This window comes from Danio rerio, chromosome 3 (genome assembly GCF_049306965.1).
Source record: "Danio rerio strain Tuebingen ecotype United States chromosome 3, GRCz12tu, whole genome shotgun sequence".
Lineage (NCBI taxonomy): Eukaryota > Metazoa > Chordata > Actinopteri > Cypriniformes > Danionidae > Danio > Danio rerio.
In genome coordinates, this window is record NC_133178.1 from 13,741,201 (window position 1) to 13,760,000 (window position 18,800).

The following is an 18,800-nucleotide window of genomic DNA, read 5'->3' on the forward strand; positions in this document are numbered from 1 at the left end:
TAAATTATTAATCATTAATTGGTTCAATGTGTATATAAGAGAGCTGTTATGCTAGCTAGAGTAGGTCACTGTGTGTTTACTCAGGAGTCAAGATCGACCATCTAGTTGACTCTTTAACTCAGGGGTCACTAATCTCGGTTCTGGAGTGCCGGTGTCCCTGCAGGGATTATCTCCAACTTGCCTCAACACACCTGCCTGGATGTTTCAAGTATACCTAGTAAGACCTTGATTAGCTTGTTCAGGTGTGCTTGATTAGGGTTGGAGCTAAAATCTGCAGGACACTGGCCCTCCAGGAACAAGTTTAGTGACCCCTGCTTTAACCTTTTGGGTTGATTTTGCATTACTTACATCATGTAGTTAAGGTTTTGTTGTGATTATATCTTAAGTTCTTTATTTTACTTATTATCCCTAAATTTGTTTGTTGCCTTGACTAAAAGTTCTTAGGTTTGTTTTGTTTATAATAAATAATCTGCATTAAAACTATTTTGTTGTTCAATCTCTTCTATATTTTGACTCAAATGAAGAGATTGTAAGACTATACGAATAAACAAAATGATGATCTGTCGCTCTTACTGCTGTGGTGATGGTTGGGTGGGCGGGGAAGGAGGCGGTACTGCTGCGTGAGGCTGCTGATCAGCCGTGCGTGATTGGCTGAGCGATTCGGCCACTGCTGCTCCCCCTCTGGTAAGCTGGGCCACGGCAGCAGCAGCATGTTGGACAGGGCTCGACACACGAGGACATGAGCCTTGAGAAATAAAAAAAACAAAAACAAATATTACATCATGCACAAATACAGTCAGATCAATGCACAAACAGTGCCACGTAGTCCTGTTTTTTTTTCAGAGACAGACCAATGTAAACTCCCAAACACACACACACCTCTTGAGGTAATCTGTGGTTATGATTTTCTGTGATCAGGTTGAAGATATTTTGCACCGCTGGCAGAGACACCAGGAACACCGGGCGCACGGTGGTCGCCATGGAGACCAGGAGATGGCACGCCGATAACAGCAGCTTCTCTGGAACCTGTGGCACACAGATCAGATTGATGAACTGTTTGATCAGGCAAACAACTAAGAATAACTTGTTAAACAATAAAGCTGAGAGAAATTATTACGTTTCAAGGAAACTTATCAACTAAATGTAGTTTTGAACAGTACTGCTATTGCAAACCCCCTATTATGAAGCAGCCCAGGTGCTATGACACCTCTGAATATAGTTTTCTTTAACTCAGTGATGTAGAGACAGAGTTTCTGCAAGTTTCATAAAGTTTAAGACTTTAAGACTATTATTAATTAAATTTAAGACTTATCTGGGGATAAACACTATAAGGATTTTTTTCTAATGGAAAAGGAAAAGATTTTTACTATCTTATACTAGAAATTCTAATTTACTTATTTCTTAGACATACATTTTAAATAATGAACCAAAAGAAGCAAACTCTGGTTTCACAGATGCACTTTTTTAAAAATATAATTTCTTTTATAAAAAAAAATAAATAAATAAATATATGCACAACTGTCTCTCCAGTAGAGCTGCACAATATATCGTTTCAGGATTGATATTGCAATGTGCGTATTCGCAATAATCACAACACAAAGATATGCAATGTCCAGTCTGAATTATAGTTCACCAGGAGCCACAAAACTGTTTTTAAATCACTGTATTTATATTGAATATATATGATTTTAGCAAAAATAAATACTCCAAATATCGACATTTCAAAGCAATTATGAAAGATTGTTTCACTTACCCACTGGCAGATAATTCATTAAAACAAGTTTACAAAAAACTCAGTTTTCACTTATTCCTTCTGATGGTGAAAACTAAACAATATTTTTACTTGGTCTGAGAATTTATTTGATATTTAGACGAGACAAAAAGTAAGAAAAGCATTTTTTTTGCATCTTGATTATTTAATTTCTGTACCAGAATACTGTTCGACTCTATTGAATGGAGCCATTCAAACCATCTTCAGAAACTGTATTTATTTCGCAATGTTTATCACCATTAAAAAAAAAAAAAAAAAAAAAAAAAAAAAACGCAAAATCAGATTTTTCCAATATCCTGCAGCACCTTAAATAAATTACTTTTAGATTAACCTTATTCTAAAGAAGATAATTAAAGTTAAAGTTAAAAATTAAACCTTAAACTATTTGTTAAAAGTTGTATTGAGATGGATTGCTTGTGATTGGATGACTTCAGCTTGAATGAGTAGCTTTTCAAAGACATGGGAAAATGAAGGCCTTTTTAAAATTATTTGCCTACAACACAAGATTTTAACAAATTTTATCCGCCACATAAAACATATGCTGGAATAGTTGGCGGTTCACTCTGCTGTGGTGACCCCTGATCAATAAGGGACTAAGCTGAAGGAAAATGAATGAATGAATAAATATATAAATATATATATATATATATATATATATATATATATATATATATATATATATATATATATATATATATATATATATATATATATATATATATATATATATATATATATAGCAATATTTGACTAGTTGTTTTGCAAGTTGTAAGTATTCTACTTTGAGTGCAACTTAAAAGATTAACACACAACTAGGTTAACTAGTAAAGTTAGATTACTTAAACAAATCATTGGCGATTAGAAAAGGGAATAAATATTGACCTTAACAAATATATGATAAAGAGTAATGTGAAAAAACATCCTTGCTCTGTTAAACATAACTTAAGAAGCATTTGATAAAGAATAACAAAGGTAATAACTTTCAAGCGTAAATAAATGTGTCATAGATAATAGAGTTAAGCCGCGGTCACACTGCACTTTTTGCCCCATAGACTTTCATTCATACAGTTGCGAATGCGGCAGACAGAAAGCGCAAGCTCCTGCGACAATGTTTTATATCTAGTCATGTAGTTCAGGGGTGCTCAATCCTGTTCCTGGAGATCTACCTTCCTGCAGATTTCAGTTGCTAACCATATCAAACACACCTGCCTGTAATTATCAAGTGGTGTTCAGGTCCTAATTAATTGGTTCAGGCGTGTTTGATATGGGTAGCAACTGAAATCTGCAGGAAGGTAGATATCCAAGAACAGGATTGAGCACCCCTGATCTAGTTTAATCCTGCTCCTTCTCATAGCACTGTATGACAGAATTTTGCATTCGCAACTCTAGTGTGACCACGGCATTACACTTGTTAACAGCATTTTATAGATAACAGATTAGACTTCCAACAAAAAAAACATTAACATTTGGTTTATAAAAGAGGTTGGTGAGCATGTTTGGGCTGAGTTTTCATTGTATTACCAGCATTCAGTCATATGCAAAGATCTCGTCACCTTGCCATTGATGAGAGGGCTTGCGGCAGCCATGCTTGACGTGATGAGATCGACAAACTGCGTCTGATCTTGTTGCCGCTGCACTTCCCCACAAAACTGAGCCAGCCAATGAGAATACGCCTGCAGAGCCGCCAAGGACTGTGCATGGCTGCAAAAACAGAGATATTTTATGAAGCACAATAACACAACAATCCATTTTCCTAGGTTAAGTGAAAGCAAACTACTTACACGTCTATAAGGTCTGGTTTAAGCACTGAAGGAACAGCCATCTCTACATCATACAGGCTGATCTGAGAACCGTAGCACGACACTTCCACCAGCCTGAAAGGACAAAGACAGTGGTCAAGTATTATACACATTAGTATACATAAACAAACGGTCATGGGCCATTGCAGAGGTTATGAATTAAGTGTAATGATGTTGTAAATAACATTCAGTTTCTTATACGATCTAATCATTTCACTTTATATGATTAACAGTACTGTGTAAAAAAGTCTTAAGCCTGGTGTATACTCGACGCATCCGCTAGTTCTTTTGAGTGAGCGCGGCGAATGTAACGTCATTGATGTGCTTGCAGAGGTTCGCTTTGGATAATCGCGTCATTATTTCGGCTGGTAGAGTGCATTATTTTTTCTTTTCAAACAGTGCGCGCAGCGCCGCATTTAATTTGAATTAATTATGAATTACTTTGAAGAGATTTCATCTGAAATGGGTACAACTGTACAGGCATCTTTCTGATACGTGATCACTGCGATAACCAGATGACCAATCATTTTTGGCTGGAAGCAGCAACAGCCGTGGGAAAAAAAGGTTTTTGTTAAAAAGTGTGGAAAAACCTGATGGATCTCTTTGATAACTGGAAAAGAATATTTGAAGCTATCGGTTTACAATATACTGATGTCTGTTTTTCTAGGCTTTATTGGTGATAATGGTCAGGAATGTTGGTACCAGTATTGCCTTTGTAGCATAAGAAGAGGACAGAAACTAGCCAGACAGTAATGTGTGAATTGTGTAGCGGGCTAAATCTAAAAAAACATCTGTATTTTTTAGTAAGTGTACTTTTATTCTTGTCATATTAAAAAATATATTTGTAGAGCAATCCTTGGTCTGTTGTCAATAATATTTTGATTAACTTTATTAGGTAGAACTGTCCGAGATAAGATTTATATTTATAAAAATAATTAGCTTAAAAACATTGAATGATATTAATATGACGTAGTTCCGGAAACTCCTACTTATTTGTTTATGGGTCTGATTTTCTTCTGGTCAGTTTCTTTTGACCACCCCCTGTCGTTTTAAAGACTATCACAATGGCGAATGCGGCAAGTATAAAAGCCTCGTCCGTTTCATGATGTGCGTGCGCAGTCTGCGGAGGTGCGCAATGCAGCGCTTGTCGAAACAATAAATCCAGCTTAAGGCCACCACCAGCTTTGAGAGCCTAAGACTTTAGCACAAATCTATTTATCAAAAAGGTATGGAGCTAGGCATGGGACGATAACCGTTTTCAAAGTATACCGCGATTTGGAAAAGTTAAGGTATTAAAACCGTCAATTTTCTGTAATACAAATCCTAACGCCCCATTAACACGGGGCGTCAGCTTCAATGCTTTTCATTCACTTTGAATGGGTGACATCAGGCGTTGCCGAATTGCATTGTGTATGCAAATACACCAGCTCAGACAGTAGCCGACTGCGGACTAATTTCATTGGCTGACGCTGCTATGACGATCGCGTCAGCCCCAACTTCAGACACTCCTTCTGTCAAGCGTTGACACTGAAGCCCCGTGTGAACGGGGGCGTAAGGTATGAGTAAGATTTATTTTTTACGTTTTTTTGTTTCAGGACAACAGTAGCTCCAGCATAAAATATATCTAAAGATGGCGTTTTTGTAAATTGTAAATAAAAATCTGTTTTTGAAACAAATGAAGACAGCACAACTCATTAATTAATTTTGCCTGACATGTTTACTGTTTTAATAAATTTTAATTGTTTCTCAAAATAAAATATACTGTGCTCAAAAGAGAAATTTTTTTTTTTTTTACACAGACATTTAAAAAGAACATATCTTAGGGCAGTAATCACAATACCGTGAAATCGTGATATTTTTATCCAAGGTTATCATACCGTCAGATTCTTATAACGGCCCATGCCTATATAGAGCAAGTGCAGGGTCATTACTTTTGGGTGTACTACACCTCTAGTATACAAACAGAAAATACTGGAAATATGTACACCATAAAGAACAGAATTACATTCGGAATAATGTGCTATTTAATATCAAGCATCTTTCCGCATCTCTAAGAGTTTTCTTATATTCACCTGAAGAGAAAAAGATAGAACATGCTAAATCTCATTCTTCCTATAATATTGCCTATACATAGCCTACTGTTTATAATATTCTGGTCTGGACTATGTGGAGGCCATTTCATGACTTTATCAGCTGTTTTTCTCCAAAAGGATTTCAATGCATAAGCACTGTTTGGTATCATTATCATGCTATTACAAATTAGGTGCCTTCTTAGTAGGAATTACATGATGAATTAAAACCTGCCTATACTTTCATGCATTCACAATCCCACCAATTCAGTCAATATAGACAACATCTCTCCAACTATAGTATTTATAATCCATTCTTCCATCTTTCTCTTACTCTTTCTTTCATAGGTCTTAAACAATTAAAGCCAATTAAAATCCAATTAGAACCTGTATTTTCTGGTTGTACTTTATTAAAGAGAATGAAAAGTAATATACAGTTGAAGTGAGATTTATTAGCCCCCCTTTGAATTTTATTTTATTTTTTAAATATTTCCCAAATTATGTGTAACATAGCAAGAAAATTTCCACAGTATGTCTGATAATATTTGTTCTTCAGAAGAAATTTTTATTTATTTTATTTCGGCTAGAATAAAAGCAGTTGTTAACTTTTCGAAATCCATTTTAAGGTCAAAATTATTAGCCCCTTAAGCTATATTTTTTACACTAGTCTACAGAACAAACCATCGTTATACAATAACTTGCCTAGTTACCCTAACCTGCCTGGTTAACATAATTAACCTAGTTAAGCCTTTAAATGTCACTTTAAGCTGTATAGAAGTGTGTTGAAAAATATCTGATCAAATATTGTGTGTAGAAACGTGTTGAAAAAAAATCTCAGAAATTGGGGATAAAATAAACAGGGGGGCTAAAAATTCAGGGGGGCTTATAGTTCTGACTTCAACTGTATAAATGTCATTAAACCCTCACTGAAACAGCAAATGTAACTGGGGGCCTAAGACCTTTGCACAGTACTGTGTGTTTGTAGATTTGTTGACTCTTATCCTGCTAATAAACTTTGATTTGTATTACACGATGAATTACGAAAAACCATAAGGAGTTTTCACAGGAACTATCTACTAGGCCTGTTTCCCAGAGAGCTAGTTTTCCTTGGACCCTTTTCCTGTTTGCATTCACACAGTCAGCATGAATGCTGAAGCGATAAGCAAGGCGGCAGCGACATCAAGTGCTGCTTTCAACAAAATCAACAACAGGTTGATTGAGGACGCATGACCAGGGTCAGACAGACTATGCATTGCTATTTCTGTGCAAAATTGTGTGTGTAAACCAGTGGTGAAAAAAGTTTTTCACACGAAGGGCCAAAAACCAAATATCATTGAGAGGCGCGAGTTTAAGGTAAACATACCAAACTATTTTATTGTCATGTGTAATTTCCTAATTCATTTCATAATATTTATAAGTGCATGGAAAACATTACTTTGAATTATATTAATTAATAACATTTTTTAAATTATAACTTATTGCAATAAAACAATTATTTATCACACAGTGTTCAACGCTTTATACACTAGTCAAGCACAATCTGCCTCATGCTCATTAAAAAAAGTCTCTGCATTTGCCCTCTATCCGTCGGGTGACAGTATGTACATTTTAAACTAAACGCAATTCATTTACAGTTGAAGTCAGAATTATTAGCCCCCCTGAATTATTAGCTCCGCTGTTTATTTTTTCCCTAATTTCTGTTTAACAGAGAGAAGTTTTTTCAACACATTTTTAAACATAATATAGTTTTAATTAGGGGTGTCAAAATTAATTGTTTCTTCGGTGCACCGCGATGCAGACGTGGAAAATTCGGTATCGGTTTAGTAATAATCATAACCGGTTATTATGTACTGACGTCATTTATCTCCTATGCGCTCTGTCGCGAGGGAGGTGAGCATGAGTATTTACATTGGCACCATGCTAAGGGCGCTGTATATACAGGGGGGCGCCAGAAATGAGCGTTGTTCAGTTGGTTTTGTTTTTGATATTCCTGACACACATTCAGTTATAGACGGCATTAACTCAAAAACCTCTTACCCTAAAAAGATCTAAAGTGTGTTTCCTACAAAAAGACAAAGCTGGTTATGTTTCACAGCTGTCTTTCTTTTTTTCCCTCGACATTACGAGCACTGCTCCTTTTAAGCCCTCGCAATATGCGTTTAGCCGGGAGAGCTCACGCTGAGAGGAGCTCTCAGTAAGGGACCGTCGGAAAAGTGCTTCTTTTCTTCGTTTTTTAGTTTTTTTTGTTTTTCTGCTCCGCTCAGCGCGAGCTCTCCCTGTTGCGAGGGCTTAAGTGTGTGTGTGTGTGTTTGTTTGTTTGGTGCTGTCTATGTTTGTGTATGTGTTTGAATGAGAGACAGTGTGGTACTGTGTGTTTATACCGACAGCTTGCTATAGCCTACCCCCTAAAATATAACACTGTATATGGAAAGCATCGTCAATGCACCGAGATATTGAATTGAACCGAAGGCATGATAATCGTAACCGACCATGAGACCAGTATAGGTTCACACCTCTAGTTTTAATAACTTATTTCTAATAACTGGTTTATTTTGCATCTTTGCCATGATGACAGTAATTCATATTTTACTAGATATTTTTCCAGATACTAGTATTAAAATCACATTTAAAGGCTTAACTAGGTTAATTGGGCACGTTAGGGTAATTAGGCAAGTCATCGTATAACAGTGGATGTTCTGTAGACAATCAATACAAATATTGCTTAAGGAGGATAATAATATTGACCTTAAAATGGTTTTTAAAAATTAAAAACTGATTTAATTCTAGCCGAAATAAAACGAATAATAATTTTTCCAGAAGAAAAAATATTATAGGAAATATTGTGAAAAATTTCTTGCTCTGTTGAACATCATTTGGGAAATTTAAAAAAAAAAAAAGAAGAAAAAAAAATGACAGGAAGGCTAATCATTTTGACTTCAGCTGTATAGTTTGTCAACATTAGCTCAGGCCAAGTATAGGATTCAACACAAAAACCTTTGGTGTAATAAAAAACAGAATCAAATACATCAGTTACCTGCACTACACAAAACAGAAAAAAAACAATGTTAGTAGTCTTGTTAAATGAGGAACTGTGGATCTGGAACTGACCTCTGCACGATGGCGAGAGCGTCGTTAAAGCGAGCAGTGAAAACATCTCCTGTGAAGAACTCGGCCAGGCGTCCCACGGCCTGCAGCAGGGAGCTCAAGTCACGGAGAGCGCAGTGCAGCTTTCTGCAGTCAGCCTCAGCTGTGATGTTCAGCCTGCGACCTGCTCACACACACACAGAAAGAGAGAAGTGCAAAACCACTCAACAACAGCTCATTACCCACACGAGAACAGATCCACCATAAAGAAGCAGAGTGAACATTACTACTACAACACTATTCACTTCATCTTTATTTATAGACTGGTGCTCAAGCAACATGGTGAGATGTTAGAGGAAATAAATACATTTCACAGTTGAAGTTAAAATTATTCACCATCCTGTGAAATTTGTATACATTTTTTTATATTTACCAAATTATGTTCAATGCAGAGAGGATTTTTTCAACACATTTTTATAGTTTCTAATTCCTAATAATTAATTAATTTTGTCTTTGCCATGATAACAGTACATATTATTTTCCTAGTTATTTTTAAAGGTACAAGTATCCAGGCTAAAGTGCAACTTGAAGGTTTAACTAGGTTAAGTTAACTAGGCAAGTTAGTTTAACCAAACAAACTTTGTTTACATAAAATGCTTTTATTTCAGGCAAACTTGGAGAAATAAGACTTTCCACAGAAGAAAAAATATTACAGTCATATAGTCATGTCTCCTATTATAGTCATTGAGAGGGCAAATAAATACACAAGAGGGCTAAGAACTTTGCCTTCAAATGTATATAATAAAAGACCCATCATTTAAAAACTTTAAGATGCACAACATTAATAATAATAATAATAATAATCACTATTTTTGTATTAAATTATGTTAGAAGGATTTCTGAAGGATCATGTGGCACTGAAAGCAGGAGTAATGATGCTGAAAACTCAGCTTTCGATTTCAGGATTAAATTGGATTTTAAAATATATGCATGCAGTAAACTTAGTAGGGTAGTAAAGTTGTTTAAATTGTAATTACACCTCATAATATACAGTAAAAATCAGAATTATTAGCCCTCCTTTGAATTTCTTTTTATTTTTAAATATTTCCCAAATAATTTTTAACAGAGCAAGAAAATTTTCAGAGTATGTCAGATAATATTTTTTCTTCTGGAGAAAGTCTTTTGTTTTATTTTGGCTACAAAAGCAGTTTAATTTTTTTTTAACACTATATTTTTTATATAATTATTTTTTAGGGGTTTTTCTCCCTTATTTTTGAAAGGACAGTAGAGAGAATAGACAGTAAAGCATGGGGAGCAGAAAGAAGGGAAGGATCGGCATAGGACCGCGAGGCGGAATCGAACCCGGGTCGCCGCGAGCACCTGAGTGCATGTGTCGACGCACTACACCACTGCCGCCGACAATTGATTTTTAACACTATTTTAAGGACAAAATTATTAGCCCCTTTAATCTAAAGCCCCTAAAATCTTTTTCGATAGTCTACAGAACAAACCTTCGTTATACAATAACTTTCCTAATTACCTTAACCTGCCTAGTTAGCCTAATTTACCTAGTTAAGCCTTTACATGTCACTTTAAGCTGAATACTAGTATCTTGAAAAAAATATCTAGTAAAATTATTTACTGTCACTATGGCAAAGATAAAATAAATCAGTTATTAGAGATGAGTTATTAAAACTATTATGTTTAGAAATGTGTTGAAGAAATCTTCTCTCCATTAAACAAATTGGGGAAAAAAATAAACAGGGGGCTAATGATTCTGACTTCAACTGTAGCTGTTTTACCACACTTTTATTAAATAAATGGAGACTTTGTAAAAAAAAAAAAAAAAAAAAAAAAAAAAAATATATATATATATATATATATATATATATATATATATATATATATATATATATTAATAATTAATAAACAAAATAATAATTAATAAACAAAATAACAATGACTTCATGACCTCAAACCTTATGAACATGAATTTTCTACTTTATTTTTCATCTTGTGTGTAATTGCACAGCCTTAGCCCAAGAAGTATTCACTTGAGCTGATTATTCAAGTAGTTCTTGAAATGTATGTCAAAATGGTCAAATATTAATACAAGATATCTGATAAAAGGAAGATGGTTTAAAAAAAGAAAAGAAAAATGAAAACACTCACAAACAAGGAAATAAAGTTGTGAAATATTTTCGCAAAATCCCCTTTTGTGCTCAGAGTGAGAGCGACACATTGGCATCATGTATTTTTCAATGAGCTTTGCGCACTGCATTCTGGTATTGTCCTATCTATGATGCATATCAGCAAACCTGAAACCCGAATTTAGTCAGCACATTGTCACATACAAATGGATCTGTAGTTGCATTGGCATACGTTTTATTTTATCTAGCTATGCAGCTTTGCAGATTCTGCAACGTACAATATATACCCGAACATAGATTGCGACAATGAAGAGAAACTCACTTGTTCCTGATCTCACGATAAACTGCTGGAGTCCAAGATAAACGTCCAGATCCTCCTGCAGCACTGGAAACTAAAAACACATACCATGCTCGGGTCAATAGTGCAAATAATAACAACAGAGCAGTGCATCTCTGTTAGGGCTGCACAATATATCGTTTGAGCCATGATTAAAATAGTTTTTGATTTTTCACTAGTTTTCGTTTTTTTTTTTTTTTTCGTTTTGACTTTGTTTTTTAGATTCAGTTAGTTTTAATTATTTTTTAGTAATGAGAAAATTACTAGTCTATTAGTTTCTATATTTTGAAACTGAAAAAAGTTTGGTTTCACTATTAGTTTTAGGTTCAGGTTTTTTTAAATAAGGATATTTGTCAGGTGCAAGATTGAAAATTATCTTAATAAATATTTTATAATAAAAACTCAAACAAAGATACATTTTTTGAAACATGTATTCAGAGGACACATGAACACTACCATCTACCCATCCTCAAATTCAAATACACCAGCCCACAAGATAGCTGCTATAAGTACAATATGTGGGCAAGGCTGCTTCTGAGGTTAGATGCACAGTAGTGTTGGGAAGTTCAGATCTTTAACATGAACTGGATATTTTGTGACAATCCTCCCATGTTAGAACTCAACATATTAAAAATATGTAGTCAGCCATCATAACTTCAGTCAGTTAAAACTTCACCACGACCTGAGAAGTTTCTTAAAATTAAGTTTTGCAGCGTAACTAACGCATGATTCACTTACTTATGCTCCATCATGATTTTCTGTTATGAATTTCGCCAGATCCTCATATTTAAACCCTTGGGTTACCGGTGCTGTATAATGAATCATTTGTCCAAGTTTGGTTCAACACATCAGGCTGTCATGTAGTGTTTGTGTGCAGTATTATTATTCTAATAACTCAATAACTCAGGAAATTGGTTTATTTCAAGTCAGAGGGGGTATCAGGCATGTTATAAAGTAAGTGGTTTGTGGATAAGGGCTTACTGTAGATGCAAATCATTTCAAATGATTCAGTTCGATTTGGTGAGCTAGTTTAACCAGTTCACTTAGAAGATCAGGTTAAAAAGAACAACTTGTTTGTGATCAGGATCACGAAAATGGAAATAAAAGCCATTTTTGGGCACAAGTGTGTTAAAGTATAACTTTTAAGTGTCTGCTCGGTCATATTTAATGTCGTCATCGTGCTGTTATCAAGTCCAGCCGTTGTTTTTGTTGCACAGCAACAGCAATAATGACTGGAGAACCAACTTGAGCTGGCCATTGGCAGTAGTATTACAGACTCTTGAGGTGCCATACGGGTCAAACACCTGGCAGCGTGAAGTAAATGGGTTTACTTCTAAAAAAAAGCTTACAGTTTGTATTAAATACATTTACAAAGACGAAAACAATGGACCTTTTGGCTATCATTATAGTTAGTTTGAGTTAGTTTTTTATTTACACAATACAGTCTCAGTTAGTTCTAGTTATTTTTATTTTTTTTTAACTCTTGTTTTTATTGTAATTTCAGTTAACAATTTTTTTTTCGTTAACACTAATAACTTTGGTTTAGACATAGATATCACAATTTGTGTGTCCACAAATCGTGACATCGCAAGATACGCAAAGTTGATTTAGGATTATAGATGACCAGAAACCACAGATCATGAAACACAAGATTTGTGGAGACACTGCAGAATTGAACCATAACCGAGAGGAAGTTTCTCATCTACATGTGTTTTTAGGGTCTGTGACTGTATGAGCATTTGAAGAGAGCTTAAAGCATTTAAGTAGTGCATGAAAAAGTTAAGGATAAAGATTCATTTTATTGAATTTATTTAAATGGTGAAGACTATACAGGGCTATTTTACATTTGATTATTCAATTTCTTCATCTGAATACTGTTGCTCTCTCCAGAAAACCAGAGAACATGGTTTATTTCACTTTAATATTTGTTCAATTTTGTATATGACTGTCTTGTTTTGATTATATCGTGCAGCCCTAAACTGTGTGTGTGCATGTGTGGTCTTCTTAAGCTGCCCATTTAACAACAGATGTAATAATATTTGATTTAATATTAAATTATTATTACATCAGATAGCATTATTATGTCTTTCTTTTTCTTTTCATTCCTTTAAAACCACATTTGAATCTGTTTTTAATCTTTGTTGTACTTTATGTTTTTCCTTTATTCTTGTTTACTTATGTAAAGCACTTTGAATTACCATTGTGTATAAAATACTACAGAAATAAACTTGCCTTGTCTTAATTATTAAATAAAATTCTAATTGATTTAATAACTGGATTTAGAGGGTTAAAATTTCATACACTATAAGAAAGGAAACAATGCCGCAATGGCTATTAAGAGAAACTTAAAGTAGCAGGACACAAACGTATTGTACGAGAGCTCTAAAACAAAATTAAAGTACAATAATGAAGCTTTAGTTTAAAAGGACTGTTATGGTTTTAAAATAAAAAAGGTTAGATTTGCTTCAATATTAAACAGTTATTAGAATTGCCAATAAGCAATGAATTGTTCACAGAACAAAGAGAGAGAGATTGCATGCACGCTCGCCCACTCATATACACCTACCAGAACTGAAAAGGTCTGGGACGGCAACAGCTCCATCACCCTGGCAACCACTTCTAAACTCTGACGTAGGTACCGTTGCCATTCCGTCTGTTGCTATAGAGACCAGAAAGAAGAAGTGTTAAAAAATTCAGCATTCATGCTTCAGATTCAACAACTCACGTTCACTCATTCACGAACACCTGTATAGTGTTTAGCAGTGCAGTAAATTACATCAGGAAAGAGCGAACTAAAATTCATTCATTTATTTTCCTTCTGCTTAGTCCCTTTATTCAACAGGGGTCGCCATGTGCAATGCACAAGACATCGGGGAGCAAATCAAATCAAAGGCATGTGCAGCTTTTGCCGAGTTCAGACTGCATGATTTTCAAAGTAGTCGTGTCACAGATGTTTTCACACTGCATGACTATCTGGGCTAGCGTTTCGTCGCTGCTTTGTTTACACTGCAAGATGGTTAGGCGACATGGACATTCACATTGCATGACTTTACTATAGGAAGAATCGCCGACAACTACGTCCAAACTACGTCTCACAGCCAAAAACATGTAATATATCTTTTGTTATTAACTACATAATGAGAAAGAAGCCTTAAATGGGGTAGAACATGTACATGTTTGCTCACCTGGTGTTTAAAGGGAATTAGCCATTTCTCCTCAACGTTGCTAATAAACTAATTTCTTTCTGTATGAAACCTCAAACAGACAAGGTTGCTCCTGAGTCCTGTCAAACCTCCACTAGTTTTTCCTCCATTTCGTGGGTCCAAATAAACCGAAAAAGAGCGCTTTTAACTTCTCCCCCAGCCTCCCGCTGGTCTGCAGCAGGTATACACACACGCACACACAAGTGAAAGCTGCTCTCTCATTGGCTGTAGGCGATCGCTGATGTTATTTTCAGTCAAAACTCAATTCACACGGCATGATTTGAATCGCCGACAGCTCCAGATATTTAGCACGCCAAATATCTCGCAGGCATCGGCGACTCATCGGCGATTCTCTCAGATCGCGTCTTTGATCGTTCATACTGTGTGATTGTCACTCATGTGCACGAGCAGCGATTTGCCTGTGATTTCAGGCACTTGTCGGCGATTTCTCAAAACCTGTCGGCGAGCCAAAATCTGGGCTAAAATCACGCAGTCTGAACTAGGCATTAGTGTGTTCAGCATTCAACTCCACTGTGTCGTTAATGGCATTATGTTTTTACTGTAATCATTTCATTATGAAAATTGTAAAATTTCACATTAATATAACTTAAAGCAATGTTTGTTTATTGTCAGAGTTTGGCGTTTACCTTTGGCCCACAGCCCTCAATCAAGTTAGATTTTTGGCCCTTCATTAGGAAAATTTAAGGCACCCCTGCTTTAACAAATGGCAAGTCATTGATTATCCCTTACATTAAAAATAACTGTCATCAACAAAAACCTAGACACACTTATAAAGTTAATTATATTTTTTGTCAACTCCTGAGGTAAATATATACATTACATTTACTGCCATTTATGCCTGCCATCTTATGTGCTGGATTCTGGAAATGGTGCTTCAACAAGTGTACATCAGATGAGCACTCAAAATGTAATTTAAAATGTATCGAATGAATGTAAGGTACGGAAATGCTCACTGAGAGTTCAGACACCACTACAGTGCACTATAAAGTGAACAGAAAGCAGCTTACGTCATCATCAAGAGTCTCGTCATCGAGTTCTTCTAGTTGACTCTGGTTTAATCTGAACTGGATCCTGTTGAGAACTTCCCGAAGCAGCAAAACTAGAGCATCTTTATACCTGTTTACACACACACTAATTATTGCAACACCTCTAAAAGTCAATTCTTGAGCTTACACAATTTCAATTAGGTAGACTCAAACCTATTAATGACACTGTCTCTGTCAGCCAACCGGCTTCTGATCTTGGTGGTCAGGTAGTCCAGAAATACACTCCAGATGTCAAGACAGGCCAGGTAACCTTCGTGACTCGGCTACAACAAAAAAACATACAGATGTTTGAGTAAAAGCGGTGCGCAAAAATGGAAGTTAAATGTCAACACGGTGCATTTAAAATGATCCTTTAATTTTTTGTTGTCCGTATGTGTGCTTATAACATATCTTTTAAAAAGATGTTAAATTATTAACATACTGCAGATTCTGCAAATGACATGCCGACTTAATAACTTAAAAACTTAAAAATAAATCAGAAAAAAACAACAATTTAAAATAATTGTACATTATTTAATGTTAATATTAATAATGCTTTATAATAATATTCATACTTAATGTTCATATCTTACATTTTTATTTATTCAACAGTTTTGTCTGGTTCTCGAATCGAATTGGCTGATAGCAGTGAAATATTCTGCAATAACAGCACTCGTACAGCCTTCTCACCCTTCTGTATTACTCCGCCCACCAAGAGTGATAGCAGATCAATACACTCACTAGTTTGACAAATATTGCAACTGTTGGACAACATAATGTACTTTTAATGCTTTTTTTAGGCAAGAATGTAGTTGTTTAGATTGCAACTATGCAGTTCATTTATAAGGATAATGCCTATTTTAAAAATTTACAATTTCAGAGATACAGCACATCAGCGTCCATCAGTCTGTCATACTGAGCAGAGCAATGATGGTTGACGTTGTCCATCCACAAGATGGCGACAGAGACCGCAAAATAAATCCTTAGAGAAAAACCTAAACTCGTAATTTTAAACTACAGCGGATCAAATCATTATTAAACAGGTGGGTGATATTCTAAGTCGATCTCTCTCTTTTGTATGTTGCTGTGTTGTATTTATACCATATAATTGTAGTGTATTGAGTGTGAGATGGAATTCAGATAACAGGAATGTGTGTATTTTGGGTTGGCCAGTCTTTGCATAACCCTGAGTTACTTTTTGGTTAACCATCTGTTTGTTTCTAACGAGTCTCCTGTTTTCATTACTGCAGACTAGTTCAGTAAGAAGAAAAAAGAAATGCCCGCATGTGTTTAGTGTTTTTCCTTATCGCAAACACAACAGTAATCTGGTAGTGTCTGCGCTGCTTTGGCTTTTTGGGGTTAATTATTGTGATCTCTTGAAATCTCTCTAGACCGGTGGCATTTCATGCCGTTCAGCCTTAAAATCTTGCAATGTCAGCAAAATCCTCTTTTGTCATTACTTTAAACATTATGCTAGAGAATCATTCAAGTACTAGCTCTAAAGGGACTTTCTTCTGTTTCTAAAGTGGTTTCTGCTGTTCTGACGTCAGATGCAGAAGTAATTCCTCTTACAAAAGGATTTATTAGACTCTCCTTGTTTGATTTTCTTTTTTATATATACAATTATGCCATTGAACTGTTGTATAAACGCGATATCACACTCGTAGCAGTGCGAAATGACTGTATATTGTCACTGGTGGGACACTATGCACAGCTCCCACCATAATGTCAAAACTTTGAATATCTCTTGAAATTAGTTAACTTGATTAAAATGCACATTTTTGCAGGCATTAAAAGTGTAAAAGTCAGATAAAACATGCTTTACCTTAAGTTAGTAAATACATTGATAGAGTGTTATTTTTTAAAGGTTTTTAGATGTAAGTATCAGTATTGCTAGTTTTTAGGCTCTCTATCAGCACCAAAACAGTGACAAAATTAACGTTTAGAAGATATAAACATGTAAAGCTTGTAGTTTGTCACTTCCGCCGAAATGGAGCAACACTTTTGCACGTCACCACACTATAGTTACTCCAATCATGACCATGCTCTCTAGTATCTGCCATGCCCCTCCCCCATTTAAGATGCTTCCCATTTGCTTTTCATTTGATGCGCTTGACTTCAATCCCTCTCACTGGCAGAGCTGTGATAAAACAAAACGCTACAAACTGTTTTTTTTAAAGGGGAGGAGCTACACCATGTCCAGCCCTCTCGTCATGTTTTGGTTGAGATTACGTCAAACATTAAATAAAACTGTACATTTCAAAGCACTTCAAGGAACCTTTAAGTGTTACCAACAATGGATTTCTAAATCCTAAAGTCATAACACAGCTTAAATACGTCCAATGAAATAGCAGGGAAAAAAAAGGACATAATAATAATAATAACGATAATAATAATAATAATAAGTCCAGAAAAATATTAAACTATGATCATAAATGTACATTAAATTAGACTCAGAATCATAAAAGGAGACAATTTATAAAGAAAAAAAAACAACAAATCGACAAATCAAAGCACATTATGCTATTAACAAACACTAAGATAGCGCAGATGCGACAAGAAACAGGAAATGAAGGTGTTTTACCTGATTAAAGGTGTATTTGAAGAGCAAAGCTAGAAATTCCACAAGAGGAAACTGGGCATTCGACTCAATCCTCCGCAGATGAACACTAACAAACAGCCTGAGGAAATCTGTGAACTTTTCCACATAGCTGAGAGGGACGGACAGACGCAGAGTGTTAAAAAGCAGTAACATCAAGGGGTTAAACATTTAAAGGAACAGATCACTTTTATTGGAAATATGATCATTTTACAACCCAACTCAGACCGTTGAGCTGTACCATTTTTGAATCCATTCAGCCAATCTTCAGAGCTGTGTCCCAAATGGCACACTATACACCATGCACTCATGCACTTTGTACTTATGCACTTACACACTCAACAGTAAAGTATATGTATGTAGTGTCGTCCCAAATGGCACACTAATGTTTTTTTTACTAAGCGAAAATTCAAACCGTTTCCCTAATGACGTTTGACAGTTGCCAAATCCGTGAAATAAACGACCGAATTATCAAATAATACCTGCCGTGAGTATAACCGCATTCACCATCGGGAGGCGCTATAATCACTCTCGAAGGAGAATTTTGCTTTCACCATCCAAAATAAATAGTTATCCAACATGTGCAACCGATAGCTCCGCCCCTTCCACTACGTAAGCAAACCTGTGGTCGTTGAGTGCGTGAAGTGTCCATCATTACGCACTTCATTTTACTGGCTGAATGAGTGCATCATCCAGGTAATTACAGTGCACTTATTATTTTTAGAGTTTTCAGTGTGAACGC

General features: G+C 35.4%; 1 protein-coding gene across 4 annotated transcripts in view; it reads right to left on the minus strand.

The window, feature by feature from the left end:
- Window positions 1-18,800, minus strand: part of xpo6 (exportin 6) — a 47,163-nt gene that overhangs the window by 10,035 nt on the left and 18,328 nt on the right. For 2 of the 4 annotated variants that reach the window (XM_073936736.1, NM_194374.1), the window contains 10 exon segments: window positions 18,044-18,170; window positions 15,634-15,743; window positions 15,442-15,550; window positions 13,777-13,869; window positions 11,196-11,265; window positions 8,748-8,907; window positions 3,553-3,645; window positions 3,325-3,472; window positions 880-1,026; window positions 574-745 (listed from right to left, as the gene is read on the minus strand). In XM_073936736.1, the coding sequence (XP_073792837.1) occupies window positions 574-745; window positions 880-1,026; window positions 3,325-3,472; window positions 3,553-3,645; window positions 8,748-8,907; window positions 11,196-11,265; window positions 13,777-13,869; window positions 15,442-15,550; window positions 15,634-15,743; window positions 18,044-18,170 (1,229 nt within the window). 4 annotated transcript variants of the gene reach the window in all.